Here is an 18493-nt window from a genome sequence, read left to right on the forward strand (position 1 = left end):
CCGAATACTATACCTTTATTAGAGAGGATATAGCGTGGTCGTAAAATGTGTGAAATGACACTAAAGTTAACACGTTTCAAGTATCAAAATGAAAAGTTTGATATTTTTTTGTTAAATAAGACTTTCAAACTTTACTTAAAGTCATATGATGCTAAATATGATTCGGTTTTCTTAATAAAGTGTTCTATATTTTAACAATTTCTTTCATTATGTATATTTTACGTTACATTATGTATATTTTAATAGAGTATATGACTATAAACTATTTTACATTATTTTTTATATTAAGCCGGGTTAAAACAAGATGAAATTACGTATTTTTCTGTGAAAATTATTTTTTAAAAGTGATTCAATTTTGAAAACGTTAAGATCGTTGATTATTATGTATTTATTACGTATGTCGTCCATGTAGAGATAGTAAAAAAAAGATTTCAGGCTATAACACAAATGCAATGGTAATTCAACCAATCGTAAGCCTAGAAAAAACGCGAAACAATCATAATTTATGTTACAAACAATCATAGCCTATGCCACTAGTAATTATAGCAGCAATTATTTCAAATTAGAACCACGTTATAAAGCCTTTCTAAAAAGGATAGAAATCTCAGAACACTTATTGCAAGCACAGTTCACGATGATAATCGTACTTCAACTTCTTCGACTTTAGCCATAGAACTGTAATATTAATGTAACTAATTCTCTAAATTAGGACACGTGAATCAACTCAGAATATTTTGTAAAGCATATATTTCTGGTCATTCGCATAAAATTGTGTCCAGACTACACACTCGTCTACTAATTCCATCAGATTCACTGAAACACCGAGCCTGAGTCACGACCCAAAATTCCAAATATCAATACATAAGTAACTACTAGCAAAAAAGAAAAAGAAAAAGGAATTTCATTGCTCCTAATTTTCGTCTAATTTTCTCATACAGAATCGCCCCTCAAATTTTCTCCCACCTGTTGTTGGACACCCTGTACATGAAAACAGCGCCGTCGTTGCGGAATCCTGCGTTCTTTGCGATGAATCAAAAAGCGAAGGACGAATTCCTTTGTCCAATTGAATAACACGATCGAACTAAATACTCACGAGTGTCGTTTGAGTGGTAACCGCGCTACCATTTCCATGTCGTATACTATCCTTCATGGCTACCATCCACTGCTGTCGTCCGTTTCGACGATCCGAGTCCGAATGGCTGCTCCTTTTCGACGAGTTTCCTGGGGATACCCTGATGGCACACATTAGTCGTTTTCGTGAAATGCGCCGAAACAGGTTCAACCCCGAAATTCTTATAATTTATTTAAACGAATCAATGAATTGGTCCTGCGTGCTGCAATACGATTAAGTCTAGATCAAAGGAAAGGGATGAACCTAGTGGATCGAGACGATCGAATCGATCGACCGGTTCTTGGCTTCCGACTTTTAGTGACATTCCCAGCGACGAGTCGAACGAGGGAACGAACGAATAAAAGAAGCTTGCTTTTTGCGCTGACAGCTTCCAGCAAGAGATAAATATTTCTGCTGGCATCACGACCGTTTGACAGAGAAGAAGTTCGTGGCAATGAAGCTGGAGACAAGGGTTCAGTATCATTATCGAATGAATAGTAGAAGCTCGCTATTTGCGGAGGAATTGTTTGTTGTACTTCCTTGAAAGAATAGTAAGTGAGAATATGGTGCAGGTAATATTGTTCAGAGGTACAGTGACTCACGAATTTGTTCACAAAGAATTATTAAATTCATAAATTGAAATTTTGGAAGTACAGTAAAGTTTTCTATATTTGAACCTTCTATTCTATAGAATATAGAATCATTTGAGTATTCTTGCATCTGAACAGAGTGTCTTCATACAGTCTTGCCTTTTTGTGTTATTAATATGTAATATTCAGCTGCATATAATACATGTATACTCTTACGTTTTTGTAATATATAATACGTAACAGATATACAGTAGGTACATGCATGTACATGTGCTTCCTTGTAATAAAGACGATAATAAAGACGGAGTTATTATGCATATAAACTTTATACCAACCAAAACAATAAACAAAATTGATGATTAAATGCCTTTCTTTGTCGAAGCGTTCCAGACTTTATGGTTTGAGATATAAAAAAGTAGTAACTCTATAAAATTACTTGTGTTGAAAGACTCATGCAATTGGGTTAAAGAAATATAGAATTCACAAATATTGCAAAATTGTCAAGTTTGTTGATTTGTATTAGTACAAATGAAATTTAGAAAACTGTCTTATCCGAACGTAGTAGAATTTTTAATACCCAAAATACCACGAGATTCGAACCTAAATCATTCTTTTGATAGCTAGTTTTATTATTATCAACAGACTGGTACTAGTGAACCATCGTTAAAGTTTCAATCAAAGTTCTATCATACTTTTATTGTTATTACTCCGAATATGTACAATATTGAATAACAGAAATTGTGAATAATGGAGGTGCTATTGTACTTTTCTCTGCCTATTAATTCGTACATGAGAAACTGCTGTATATTGATTTTTGTAACAAAATTAAAGAAACTCAACAGGGATTAAACGTTGAAACTGATAATGGAGTACATGAAAGCAAAAATACATCACAGCAGATCAGACCATTAATTAGTGCTCTGAATCCACATGAACGAATCTGTGAGTCATTGTATAGAGAGGACGTCAATCTCGAGAAATCTTCCAATTGTGAATCCACGCTGACCAAGGTTTGGAGTTTCTACCTCATAAAAAAGGTATGAACCTTCTTGTTCTGAAATCTCAGAATTGTAAGTTTTAGGGATCCCACTGTCTTTACGACCTCGCTATGTCACGTCGCGGCGCCTTGAACCAACAGTAAGGTTTTAATTATTTATACTCTAAAGATTTTCCATAGCATATTGAGCCAAAGCTACCTTTTAGAAGGTTTTGTATCGTATTCAATAAATGCTTCTTTAAAATATGCTATAATAAATTCAAGGACAATTGTTTCTGTTACCAAATTAAATTTAGATTATTTATAAACTCAATAGGAAATTACTACATTAACATTTACGCTGCCATATTCGACTATGATATAATCGAACTACCCAATTCGACTTCAATCATTTAATCCACATGTCGTTAAAATTTATTCTTATATTTCATTGTGACACTCATCAATGTTCTATTTCACATCTAATGAATTGTTTAGTATTTGAAATCCACTCTCGACCTGCTTTTACAATTGGAGTATAATACGTTTGAAAACTAATTAGAGAAATTAATTATGCAGCGTAAAGGTTAAAAATAATAATCCTTCAGGTAACGAATTGTTAAATGCTGTGTGAATAGTTGAAAGATAAAGAGTAAAACAATTAATCAGTTACTGTGACAATCATACCCTGATACTTGCACGTATTGGAGCCATTTTCTACGCTGATCGAGGTTTTGTTGTGTCACGTGCATGAGTGATCGCAATTTAAGAAATATAACTCATAATTGTATTTAAACTTACATTGGCAACAGGGTAGAAATGATTCGCTCGGCTTCTTCTGGTGGTGGAGGAAACTCCTGCGTAGACACACCCGCGGGATCCTGCGGTTCTGGGCAATCTGGTACTGGACGTAAAGCTATCAACGCCATTCTTGCTTTTCGTCCATTCATACTCATGTAACCGTCGTCTTCGGATTGGTGTCCTATAATACAACAAAAATCTATGTATTATTATTAAAAATAATTCATTTTTTAATCTTTTGCACTTTCATATCGCACGTGTTCTTCAAAAGTGAAATAACTTATAAAACGTAATTTCTGAATTACAGCTGGTAAATGCAACTCTATTCATTATAAAAAGTTAGCTAGTTAAAGATCAAAATTATAGAATTTATTCAAAGAGGTCTTCAAATGTAAATTAGAGATTATTTAATTAATAGGAAAATCATTTAATGCAAGTAACATATAACTATTTTTTAGACCAATGATATATTAATGAGATAATAAGATAACTTTCCTTAAGTAAAACTACTTTTTATATCAGTATTCTGTACGTATTTAGTAAATCATTTTCTCTTAAATACATAAATAGTTTTTTGTTTTCTCTCAAAAAAATTTGTTTGACTTGTGTTACTTTTGTAACATTTGTCTCACACTTGTTGACCAGTTTTTTTTCATTTAATTCTTGCATACTATTTGGGATATTCTAATCCGAAACTTAATTTTTATCTTCGATATTTTTTTGTTAATAAAGATTCACTTTACATGAATCATCTTCTATTTGAGTGTAGAAAATTTGAAATCTAAAGACAAAAACATAGAACCAAGCCAAATACAGCTCTAACCTCACAAGAACATATAAAAAATACAATTAATTATTTAATAGAATCTAATTTATTTGCTAAAATATAATCGAAATCGTCGCTAATGACCTAGGTATCAATGTGACGTTAAACTCTTACAAAACAAACAAAAAATTCGCTGATTTTGAGTAATAGTATTCAAGATATATTTTTTTTATATAAAAATACTACACTGCTTTATGAAATAGAAATTTATTCGATTATATCTGTACGTAATACAAGTTACTTCAACAATGCACAAGGATTAAAAATAAAAAAATGTTTTCTTCTCGACCTAATAATAGTATCTAACTAGTTGTTATGTAATATACTTTTTATTAAATAACAGTCCAATTTAAATCAGGATCAGTAAACAAGAGGCGTCCACCTTTTTTACATTATCATAGATATCAATATTAATATAGCTGGGGTTTATTATCATCGTCTATCACTATTATACCGTTATTTATATAGCCAATAAGGCAAGCTCGTTATGTGTTAGAAGGCTCTAGTCAGGCACACTTCTTGCGTGAAGCCAATAAATTTGATTCTAATGTCATTACCAGACACCTGTCGTATAAAGAGAATCACACGTACGTAACTACTGTTATACTATTAGCAAAGTACCACTAAAACTTGCGAATGACCTTAGTAACTCTAGCATTATATATTTATATTAACTAAATTTCGTGGCTTCTCTACATTATCGATGTTAAAAAATTGTATGAATAGACTTCATTAAACGATAGTATCTTGGTTTATAAAAATTTAGCTACTGTGATATATTCTCGATTTCATGTTAAACGCAGGAAAACGACTCGACAAAGCCATTATAAATCTCTCTGTTTCATTCAACCCTTAAATGAATGTCGAATGGGCGGAATAAACCGCGGTTATAATACAATAATGTACAGTTTAAATATTCATGCAGTAAAGGCCACAAGACGTACTGCTGATTTAATCTTTCTTTTTAGAACCATTAATGGCTTCATCAATTCCGCTAATATGCACGGATCAATTTACCCTAATACCTCTCCGAGACTATTGCGTAATCAATTTCTCTTTCGTATGGATCAGAACGAATTTTTCTTCCGTTAATCCGACCACCGAAATTGATAACATGCATATCAAAGCATCGAAACATAACGGCGGTTATGAGTAGATTGGGGGATGGAGTTTGATTATGCCTTTAGGGGAAACTGAAATTTGCAAAATATTACCTACAGAACTGATATAATATTAAGATTATAATATATAGACATAAAACGAAATTACGTTTAGAATCTAGTTAGACTATATTGTTTTATAATTAATAGATTTTTTGTTTTATTGCTTTAGTGCATTAGGCTTTCACTTATTACAATCTTAACTATGTCAGATGTGCTCTAAATTTAGATATTAATTTAACATATATTCCATATATTGCTATGTTTTGTAATTGTTATTTCTAATTACGCAAATACAGAAATATAAAATATAAGCTATAATATAAAATATAGAATATATGTGCCCTTTGACATGAATATTTTCAGTCTTCTAGACATCGCGATCTGAAGCTTATCACATATGTTAATACAATACTGCACTCTTCGTAATTCATCTTTCTTGTCCCTAGTTAGAATTTGTGTAATTTGGATAGTTTTGAACCTCGTGGGTCTAGTTTCTGCGTAAGCAGGGCACCTTAGTATTATGTGTTCAACTGTCTCAGGTTCCTCTTTACTGCACATTTAGAAGCTTCTCCTTCCTTAACAGTATGTAGCGACCTATCCTAGCTTCCTATTCTCCATTCAAATTTTCCTGTTAGTCTCGGTTAAGCTAACGTTCTCCTATGCGCTAATTAATAGAATATCTGGCACTGAGAAGAAGTCTCAAATCATTTTAAGAATTATAACGAACTAAACAATCTTTCATTGAATCAATAAATTGAAGTATTTAATTGTGAATAATTGTGCTCATTCTTTTGACTATGTTGCTAAGAAGAGTGTTGTAAATATTGATTATGAAACGGAGAATACTTATGAGAACTGAGGAGTGATTTCAAATTTTTATCCAACAGTAGATGTGTGTTGATTGCCTGTGTGGAAAGTGCAAATGATATTGCAAAACTGCGGATTTTTATGCAATTTCATATCTCTATAAACACAATTAACTCTCCGTTTATACTTCTTTTTTTACCGACGCCATCTGCAAACTGGGTCCATGCAGTTCTTTTTATGTTTTTCTATTTTAAAAAAATCTCTACAAAATTCTTAAATACCTTTTCAAATTTGTAGAATATCATCCAATAGTTTTTATTACTCTATGTTACCCTAATTTTTTTAGACAAGACAGAAGAAAATTCAAGAATAAAAATGGTCTGATTGTGTATCGTAAATGACCAGCTTGCAGACGAAGGGTCGAAGAAATGAGACGCTAATAAAAATTTGGTTCATCTTTCAAACACCATAATTTGCATTTTGCTTTTTATATTTTGTATATTTTTGGATATTACATATATGCATTATGTAACTTTTTATACATTGAAAGCTTCCATAAATACATAAAAATCCTCAGTCTAGACATCACTTATTTGTTGCAACAGTAACATACATATACCTACAATTAAAACATCGTGATTGCCGAAGAAATGAGGTAACATTACCATTTAGTGCAAAAACTTTCGCTGTACTAACAACTAAAAAATAGAAAGGTCTCTAAACCTCTATTACTGTAATTGTAATTTATTTCTAGCTAGGAACTAGTTAATTCTGTGTATAGTTTTTTTTATCAATATTTCATAAGCACTCTGTATATCCGATTAATTATTTGTATCGTTACAATTTCCTTTTTTGTGTGACACTTTAACTACCATGTTATTTATATACCAATAGCAGTCTTATTTGCACAACTGTCGGTGATATTACTTTATACAACCATAAATCAATTAAATGAGAATTCCTAATGGAGTCTAGAGGCCAGAAGAAACATTGCTTAATGAAACGAATAATTGACTAAAAAAGGGGTTTGCTTAAAATTACGATCTTCTATTTTCAGTAGAACCTGAGTTATTTGCTATCAGATTAAATCAGGATTCTGATGTATTGTACAATGATAAGGATAGTAGAATTTCGATTAAAATTTCAACTAAAATTTAACTGTAGCATGAACATGAAAAATTAGTCTATCCAAAAGTGACATCGGTTTTAAAATTGATGGGAAGTCAATTATTCCTTCTGCATTAAAAGCTTTTAGTGCGTCATGAATTTCCCACGAAAAAATGATCCACCAATTTTTTCGAAATATTTCAATTTTAAGATAACATAAACTTTTTTCTTTCTCATTATTGTATATGAAAAGATCCGAACAAAATTAAGTGTTATCTACTTGTACATAAAATTTCTTATTAAAAGAGCAATTGAAGTCTTTTTGTAATTAATACGTAATCACTGTCGTGGAGTGACCTAATAATTTTTCTCTTGATTTTTAAAATTTGTTTTCAAAGATATGATGTTGAGGCTTTTTATTAATTTTATCTTAATGCACTATTTTGACCCAAGTAGTAAGAATTACTAAATAATTCCCAACTTTTGATCGATCACTTATGCATTTGTCTCTTTCAATCAGTTAGGTGAAATTTTATTTTCACAAAAGGAACCACTCCATCTTTATAACAAGCAAAATAAACAATTTCTCGAAACAAGAGTGACTTTTGCTCCACCCCATTGTACTGAATGTCACTAAAATATTTCAAAATAAAGTTAATTAGCTTCAACAAAGAAACTGTGTATGCAAAAAACGTGTATGAAAGAATGCAAGTAATTAAGAGTCAGATACATAAATTTCTAGCTTGCTTTCTCTACTGTATTTCATCTGACGCGACCCAGACGGCAGTGACGCGGGAGAATAAAAGAAAATAAACTCGTTTGAAGCGTTTCTCATGATTTTTGAAACGGTTTAGCGATCTCACACGGTCTATCGCCCTCAAAAGAACTCTGAAACTTTGTCTTGAGAAACCATCGCGCTCGCTTTCGTTTCAAATAGTCTTTCCCAGAAAGATAGCTCGTTAAACCTTTGTCTCGAGCCGTTTCGTCTGTCCCTTTCTGCTTCGCGTTCGCTTCTTTCTTGCGAAAGTCGTTTTACTTCTTCGCCTGTCCATTCCTCATCGGCCATATCGTGCAACGTCCAAGAAATATAAACCAGCATGCGTTTAACTCGGTTTACAGGTACCGAGAGCAAATCGAGAGCAACAAAAACGTTAAGTATTCTCAGTGAAACGAGTTGCCCGTTATTCTGATCTCTAAGAAGTTAATTTCTCGTGCTTTCGTGCTCTGGGAATACTGTAATTTAGAAGTCTGAAGGACTGGATTCTTCCTGATGCGTTTTTCTTGCGGTTTGAAGTCTTGAAAGTGTCTTAAGCGGTACAGACGTTCGTAAAAATTCTACAGTATTACTTAGATAAATGTAGGTATCTACGCGTGCTGCTATTATTAAGGCGCAATTACACAGAGGCAACACCCTGCGACTTCTGGCCTACCATAATATTTTTTAAGTTAAATAATATATACGCATTTTACAATAACTGAAAAATTATTTAGAAACATTCTCGTAAACAGAGCCATGACACGATTTTCTAATTAATTCTTTTATCTATAATTGTAATTTAAAAGTTTACATTTGTTTCTTTGGAGGCTATGTTTCTGTGGCTAGCTAAGGTGAATTTTTAAGTGTTAACAAACAGATATTTTATTCTTCTTTTTTAATAAAATTAAGAAAACCGGACAAGAGTTGAATGTTGCAATTGGAAATGGAGCAGATAAAAAGCACTATGTCACAGTGGTTTATACAAAAAGTGGTGTTTTTAAGCTAGCTTATTTTTCTGTGTGAAAATTGCAAATTTTTGTCAGGGGATTAAATATTTCCCTTGTCATTGTCTCTGTTTTATCATTTGACTGCGGATTTCTATACATTCATGGAAATATGAAATATGTACAAAATTAGAGAATGCAAATAATATTAAAAAATATAGAAAATATGAAAATTAAAGTGAAATTATAGTACTTTAAATATGAAGCAAACTTTTATTTAGGTTCCATTTTTTGAACTATACTTATAAAAATATAATATTACGTAAAAATCTGCAGTCTATTCATCATATTCAATGTTATTAAATTTTCTCAATTTTTCATTTTCTTCTGGTTAATCTAGTTTTCTCTTGCCGTGTTGATTTTTTATATTTTCTGGCTGATCCAGTTCAAACAACAATGACATTGTAGTATGTTCAATCTAGTGATATCTAAGATAACTGCAAACAACGTCTAAATTATGTCTAAGAGACACAAGCTATCGTTTTTAAAATAATATTTTCAGAAAGTATTTTTACTTCTTTTACTTTAAAAAAGTATTTTTATTCCTTTCTGTGAAAAAGCGAAGTAATTAAAATTTTATATTGACCTAGAAATAATTTTAATAAAATTCTGAAAGCCAATACAGAATACCAAAAAGCAAATTTTAAATTCTTTTTGTTTTTTAGATCAGATTAATGAACAGATTCTTAAAATTGTTTTTATTTCTTTCTGTGAAAAAGCGAAGTAATTAAAATTTTATATTGACCTAGAAATAATTTTAATAAAATTCTGAAAGCCAGTACAGTATACAGAATAACAAAAATCAAATTTTAAATACTTTCTATGTTTTTCGGATCAGATTAATGAACAGACTTTTTAAAATTGTTTCTATTCCTTTTTGAAAAAATTGAAGTACTTAAAACGTTAAATTAACACAGAAATAGTTTGAATGAAATTTTTAAAGCGAATACAAAATATCAAAAGTCAAATTTTAAATTCTTTCTGTATTTTTCGAATCAAATTAGAGAAAAAAGATAAGTTTGGAAGTTATAATTGCTTCATGCTTCGATTTTGAAATCTACTGTATTCGAATTACATACAGTAAAGTGTGAAAAAGCTATTACGATGCATAATAATGAAGACATGCTAAGACTCCTACGTATTTCTGTGGTTAATTCCCATTTAGAATATGCTTTAATAATCTGGTATCCTAAATCCCTTAAGAGCATAGTGGTCTCAGAGTATAACCACTCCTTTGGTTAGAATTTTATCTCTCGAGTACAGGTGAAACCACAGTAAAACCACTTTCCTTGCTGGTCTCAAAAATGCAAAAAAGTAGAAGAGCGTAAACTTTTTACTTAAAATTTTATTCAACTGTATTATTCAAAATTTTGAAAAGTGTTTAAAAGAGATATGGGTTTTTTGAAAAACTAATTGTTTCAAGACATTTCTTCTTTCAGTATCATATTAAATTTAAAATTATAATATCATCTTTATAAAATAATAAATCTTTTATAAGGTTTATGCAATTGAGTTAACTATTTTGATTTGTGAGAGTCTCATGCATAAAAAAGAGAATACATAACTCCATAAATATATTTTACACAAATCCCTTAATTTTATTACTATTCTATTTTATAGTTTCTCAAACTGGATTTTCTACATTCTACTAATCCTTAACCAATAGTTGACTTAAATCTTTCTTTATGAAACTATTACTGGATTAGCAACTTATATCGCCAATTTTATTGCGTCAGTTAAATCTCGTCAGACTTTCCTGTTATTAGTAACTATATTGTGTCTTCAAAACTACAGACCTATTATTAGCAATCTTATCAATTGAATTACGCTCGAAGTGGATAATCTTGGTGACATCAAACTCTCTCGGATGCATAATCTCTTTCTTGAACTCTCTAACCGAAGCAATTGCTCGTAATCCTACATGTTATCTCAATTCTCTAATTTATGTAAACATTTATTGCTCACATGATGCCTATAATACACAAATATGATATATAAATTACATTGTCTTTATTTCCTTGTGACATACATCCTTTCATTCTATTTCTCATTTATTTTCTTGTTTAGGTAATTGTATGGCAAAAATACTAAAGAATTTTATTCTATGTTGGGGCTTACTTTTTTTTATATAAAATTATTTTTCTATTTAGGAATATGTGTATTCTGTTAGCCAAAAATTTGGAATTGTTTGCAAATTCTCATTAAACTTACATTGTATGACAAAATATTTTTGACTCGAAATTAGCACTTTAAAACATGTCTTGCATTTAATACAATGGATAGAATGCTGTGGTTGTAAGACAAAACGACCTAAGTAACATGTTTCTGTTTTCGAAATATGTATTGGTGTTTAAAGTTTTCAGCTTCATAACTGTCTTGTAGATTTATTTTTTAATGAAAACATTCTTTTAATGCCTTTTTTCCTGAAAATATAAATTCTATATTCCACATGTCAATTAAGACCTTAATTCAGATGTTTGAAAAATCTAACAGATCGTTTTGCTTTACAAGCAAAGAATGATTCTCATTATTTATTGCTATTCTATGTTCCATAAGACAACATTCATTTGTTACTTCTTCACAAAATGATTCCAAACTTCAGGCTAGTGTTGTACACGTATCTAAAATGTAAATTTAAACAGTTTCATTTGTAAATACATCGAATCCCCAAATTCGCCTCAATCGACTTGAAATTGAAACAAACTCCCATCGATTACCACCTAACAGCTCGTCATCGTTCACAACCGAGGATTTCAACCCTCGTACTAGCATACGTGCAACAAAAGGTAACAAGTCGAGACACAAAGCGAACGAAGGGGGCAAGAAAGGGCAGGAAGCAGAGGACGAAGGAGGAAAAGGAGAAAAGACGGTAGAGCCAAAAAATACCTAAAGACGGACTCTCGTCGTCGGGCGTGAGACCAATACTCGGTTCCGTGCTGCTTCCACAATCCCCGACGCCTCCGCCGCCCCCGCCGCCGCCGACGACTCCGTCGACGCCACCTCCGCCGCCTTCACCCTCAGCCTCGTGCTCGTCGTACTCTGAGAGCACTTTGTCCAGCAGCTCGATCGATCGTTGCACATCGTCACCTCTGGAACAAACGTATCGTTCGATTCTATAGAGATTACGCGTAAGTTTGAGTAGCCTCTTTAATTGCGCGCCTTTCAAATCGATCACCCCGGTTTAGTGATACACCTCTTCCCCGAGCTGGCCCCTTTTCGCCAGATCAAGATCGATTCTTTGATGGTGATTGCTAGGCGCCCGCAACATAACGTATTACAGAATATTCGCGTTAAACTTTCATATTCATTTTTAATATGTACCTATATGTAACAAATATCTTTTAAATTATTAATTAAAGATATAAATTATATACCTTGTCGAACGAAACTTTAAAGCTAGGAGTAGAAAGAGCATAAGAGAAAGGTACACTTTTGTTTAAGATCGTCACATTTTTGTAAGCTCCATTTTTAGAAAGGAGTTTTGTGTTAAGAATTCCTGCGTACTTATAATAGTGGGAAAAATAATAAGAAGAATAATGATAATAATAATACTATAATAATATAATGTTATCATATTATAGTAATAATAATACTATGATAATATAATGCTATAATACTATAGTAATAATATTAATAATATCTCAATAAGTGTTGAATAATATCTCATATTTTATATACATGTACAAAATAATAACAATAGTAATTATTATTATCGTTTAATTACTATAATAATGATTAATATAATATTAATAATATTAATATAATTCATATTAATAATTTATACATTAATATAATAACATAATTATACTATTGCAATATAATTATAACTATAAATAATACAATTATATTAATATTAATATTATATTATTAATAATTATCCTTATAGTAATTATACGATAATAATAATTACTATTGTTATTATTTTATACATGTATATAAAATATGAGATATTATTCAACATGATGCAGGTAGGATATACAGTATATATGCAGTGTAAGAGTGAACGAAATTTATTTCGGTTATTGCATCTAACCCGAAATTGGGTGTATACATTTAAACCGAATATACATGTATGTATGTATGTACATACATATATATATACCTACGTATCATAGAACCTATATTAATTGGACATCGATCATCTACGATCTCCATTATCCAGGCTTTCGGTTACACGACGTATCAGTGGTGGTCAATCCCACGCAATCGCATCATTTGAATTTTCTTTAAATTATTTCTTGCATAAAAGAATGTTTCCTCCTCTTCGATATGCTTCCCTTGACATCAAACAACTTTCGTTTGAAACATTTTCTCATGCAAGAAATAGTTTACAACAAAACTTAGGTGATACAATTGCGTGACTCACCCTGTATTTCATCTATCAAAACTATATACTTGACAGCCTATGTTGAAACGATATTTCGGAAATAGTTAAAATATTATATTTTAGAGATATAACGTTTGTTAAATTAAGAATGCATGCGTTTATGGAGGTATATAAGAGATGCATCTAAAGAAACCTTTTTTAGAAAATAGATTTATCATTTTAATTAATTTTTAATCTGACAGTGAGAACCAAGCTCGGACAACTTTGCTCAATTAAGATTTCAACTATAGTTAACTTAAAGTTTATTCGAAATAGGAAAATTAATCACCAAAAGGTTACCACCTTTCTATATTTTAACACTAGAAAAACTGAACCCATCAAAATGACGATTATTCCTTAGACACGTTATCATTTGTAAACTTTACTTTTTTTCTTGGTTAATGCTGAATAATATTAGAAAGATATATAAATAAATGTTATTTCTGCGAATGATGTACTTTTACAGAAATTTGTAATTGTAACAGATGGCTGAAGATAGACATATATCAATCACGGTTATTTTACTATTGAATCTGACGCTAAGTGGATTAATCAACGTCCAATTGCACCACATAATCATCTCCACTGAAATAGTGATTAAATGAACGAATTAACGAATTAAATTCTGATGAGTAAATGATCACGAATGGCAATGAATGAGAACCCAAATATACTAGAATCTCGATTAACGAATCTCAATCACTCTTAGTCCTTTTTATTCACGGTTACGTTTATTCGGTATAATGATAATAAGAATATCGTAGAAATTCAATTCAGACAGAACTATGATTGAACACGTCGACACACACACTACCGCCAGTGGAACTTTCCTCAAGTGAATAAATATACTTTACAATCTAGAACTGAAATAGGATACCGGAATAGAAACTGGAAACTATGAAAAATTTAACACAATTATCACTTTCCTATTATTAGCTTTTAGACGTGTGGTTCATACATGTGCTAGAACAAGCCTGGAAACTGTGCAGAACACTTAAATCGATGAGTTACAGAATGACTTACATTTTAAAATAATCTCAAAAATATATGTGGACTCTAGAGCCAAAGTGTATTAAGCTACACAGGAAACAATTGAACTTAATACACTCTGGCTCTAGGATCCAGATACGTAAAATACACAGAACTATACGTTGAGATCAAATATCTTAAAAAGCGGTCTTTGAATTGCAGTCACCAATTCATTTAGGTAAGATATAGCTTTTTCGTGAAAACAATTTAAAATAACCAATAATAATAAAAAAAAGAAAAAAATTCTGATCCTCTGAAGTTTAAACTCGATTTCTTCATTCAAATAATTCCTGAGATTTCCCCAATAAGCTGAAATTCTGCAGCACCCAACGTATTACTAACAGTCTATCAAAAGCACTAAAATTAGCTATCAAGAGAACACTTCACCTCGCATCAAAGTCAGTTAATCAAGGTCCTACTATAACTAACAATCAATACCACCCTCAATAAATACATCTCCAGTTCCCAGCAAGGCAAAGATTAATCAGATCTGCGAAGTCTGCGTGGTCGATTTGCATACATAATCATACATTTAATTAAGTGTGGTGCGCTCGCGCGAGTGCGTGGCTGAACAGACTAGGCATCGAAGCCAGAGGCTCGGGGGGTGGCAGGGAAGAAGAGGGTTGGAAGGTTCAGCCGACTAGGAGGAGCCGTGAGGTGCAGGGGAGCGGGATAGCACGCAGAGGTCAGGGAAAGCAAGAAGGGGTGGTGAATAGATGGCTGGCGGAGATGGAAAGCGAGGACGCGGGGGTGCGTCGTTGGCGAGGAAAGTTGCGAGGCGGCACCGACAAACCCACCACTCCACGCGTACTGACGCAATGCGGTCTTTGCCCGAGACGAGTTGTAATCGCGATTGTTAATTACCGCGTAGACACGGCGACTTTGTCCCCGGGACGAAACGGAAAAAAGCACCGCGCCTCGTACCAGCTAATCAACGATCTGCGACTCTAGCGTTCCTCGAGGATCGCCCTTTCTTCGATTCACCGTTCCAGCTTTCCATCCGCCACGAGGGTAGACTCGCGCGTGCATTCTCGACGGGGAACAACAGCGTAACGAGAATTAAACGCGCCGACCGCCTTGTAATTACCATCCGCTGCGATCGCCACCCTCCTCCCTCTTGGCCCTTTTTGCTCCTGCTTGCCAGCAAGTGCCCCGTGATCGATACAAGACCATTCGATGCCCGTTTCGCGTGGAAACTTCGCGAGGGAAGAAGAAGATGGGGCCGATGGAATAATAGCTGAGATTTGTTAGTTGGCAAACGGCCTTCACGAGCAGGCAGCTTTCTTTGGAACTTCGTTAATCGCTTTAAGGGACGTTGTTGCTGAGATATGGGAGGAAGGGATATCTTTGGGATTTTGCAACGTGAAGAAGAAGGTTTTGTATTGCGGTTTGAAACTTTTTAGATCTCATTTTTGTACTTTATTGAAGTGTGATTTATTTTAGGGAAATGTTAGTAGAAGATAGTTTTGAAAATTAAAAGCTTGAAGAATGGAAGGAAAGATTGTAAATGGACAAGGATTGTAAATGATAAGGATTGTAAATGATAAGGATTGTAAATGATAAGGATTGTAAATGATAAGGATTGTAAATTGTTAGGGTGTTAATTGTTTTGTTATCACTCGTATGTTTTCATGTGCATTAGCCTTTAGCAGGTAACGCGACATTTAGTGTAATAGGCTAAGATGAGTACTGCCCATTGCTTATTCTGGGTGACTGTGTTATTGAGATGTATTATATAAAGTTTATAAATGTTCAAATTAAGATATAAGTATATTCTATTTACTAAGAAAGTTGTATTGTTTCATTTAAATAATATATTGGTGTTAATGAACGAACAAAGGACATTATTTTTTTAACAACATAAATGTAAAGATTGAAGGGCAAGGATTGTAAATGGAAGGAATATTGTTTTTTTCTGTTTTTTGTTAGGAGATTTGAAAGTTTTAGGGGGTAAAATATGATAAGACTGCTTTTGAGGGTCTCCTGATTTTTATGCCATATGGTAGGCGAAAGAATATTCAAAAGCTATAGGGGGAACACCTGATAAGACTACTTTTGTTGATTTTCTGATTTTTATGCCATACGGTAAGTGAAGGAGATTATGTTAATCTGATATAGTGGAAAAGAGGGAAATCTATTACGTTCAAAGATAAGCCTGTTGAAAATAGGTGTAGAGGGAGACAATTTCGTCGAAATTCAGGAAAAATTTAATACGTCTAAGAGAAACTCAATATTGTTACAATGTTAAGCTATTGAGCTCAGTAATATGAACCTACTATGAATCTTCTTGCTATTATGAAGATCGAAATACCTACATGAAAAATATCCAAAATTACCAAGATTATGTTTAATAAAGATCTATTTTCTCATAAAAATTTTCGATTTTAATTGTAGAAAAATGTTCAAGATTGAATTCATACTAAAATCCTTTTGAAGGTTTACAGCACATCATCTCTTTAATGAGTTTGCACATGACACGTGTAACAGGGTCTAATAGCACATTCATGGATGACATCCAACAATAAAAGTTGATTAGTAGCTGCTCATTTGCTTTAGCTGCTCACCCATTCAATTCATTCTCTGGTACTTTATGCTGAAACTTGTATGTTTTGGTATATTTTAGAATCTTATTTAAAAATAAATGATTATTTTTGTTACATCGGTACTATTATTGTGTCAGTAATGTAAAAAGACTTCATATAGAAATCCTTTTTGAACTTACTATACAGTTAACAAGAATAAAACGTAATAAATAATCAATATACCATAGATGTAGTTTATAAATAAGGCAGATAGTAGTATGACAATAAAAACTTTTCAAATTCTGTTAATAAAGTCTAGAAACTTAAGGAATCAGCTTCAGAATATTCTTTCATATAAGAAAAAATTGTATGTTTAACATAGAATGTAAAGTTATCGCAATGAACTTAACCCTTATCGAACGTATATCAGCAACTCAGGTCTGAAAATATGATGTCCGATAAGGGTTAATCCAACAATGTGCAATTCTTTACTTTGATATAAAATAATTCTTTCCTATTGAAAATGTGCCAAAAATTAAGGGAAAAACATTAAAAAGATTATTTTTCATATTTTTATAGTAAAAATATACTGTGATTTATATATGCATGACTGCACACAAGTATTATATTTTCTGCAAACATATTAATTTTTATGATCAGCTTACAATTTGGTCATTTAAACTTACAATAGGAAAATATTAAGAAAAAGCTAGGATAATGGATATCTGCATCACTGCACACTATGGGATTAATAAATCTGATGGTATCTCAAATCGCAATATCACACACTCTGGCCATAATTTCGCGCCTCCTTTATACTCTAATCTAACCCTAGTTCCATATTGATTAATAAATACTGGATCAAACTGGAATAAACGCGTTTATGTCAATTGGTGGTCACAAGAGCTCATTCGAAATGATCACCATTTACTTTGATACGATCTTGCAGAGGCTATGGCTAGACAGCTATGGCAGTAGAGACTGTTTGTCAGAATATTTAACTAACAGCTTTTGGTAAAGCATTCTTCCAGCTATCCAAATTTCTACGAAAATTTCTGCATGATATATTTTCTAATTCTAATTACAATTTGTAATCCAAAGAATTTAAATTTCAGCTATCAAAGGGTAATAAATACAGGAACGGTGTTTCGTAACCTTTCTTGTGTGCTGTTTACTTTGTGAAGTGAGACAGAATCCTGTTGGGGAATCCTTTGTCTCAAACAGAAAATCACTATCAGAAGTTTTATTAGTTTCTTTAGTAAGTACATCGATTTGCTAGATTTTGGCTCTAGTTTTAACATCTTTCTCTTGCGAGAAAATTTCATTCCTACAAATGAAAGGACGTAATACCTAAACGTCCTTAGTGGCAGCTTATTAGCTGCAGCATTTACGAGCTTGTACCAATACAAAGAGTGATCATTTGAAATAAGACCC

General features: G+C 32.2%; 1 protein-coding gene across 9 annotated transcripts in view; it reads right to left on the minus strand.

Moving 5' to 3' along the window:
- The window catches only part of LOC143180522 (uncharacterized), a 125987-nt gene that overhangs the window by 39180 nt on the left and 68314 nt on the right, over positions 1-18493 (minus strand). For all 9 annotated transcript variants that reach the window (XR_013002141.1, XR_013002143.1, XR_013002140.1 and 6 more), the window contains 3 exons: positions 12029-12231; positions 3479-3659; positions 1094-1232 (listed from right to left, as the gene is read on the minus strand). Coding sequence is in view for 4 of the 9 variants with exons in the window: in XM_076380304.1 (XP_076236419.1) it covers positions 1094-1232; positions 3479-3659; positions 12029-12231 (523 nt within the window). In the remaining 5 variants the exon portion in view is untranslated. The remainder of the gene's footprint in view (positions 1-1093; positions 1233-3478; positions 3660-12028; positions 12232-18493) is intronic.

Source organism: Calliopsis andreniformis, chromosome 6 (assembly GCF_051401765.1).
Source record: "Calliopsis andreniformis isolate RMS-2024a chromosome 6, iyCalAndr_principal, whole genome shotgun sequence".
Classification (NCBI taxonomy): domain Eukaryota; kingdom Metazoa; phylum Arthropoda; class Insecta; order Hymenoptera; family Andrenidae; genus Calliopsis; species Calliopsis andreniformis.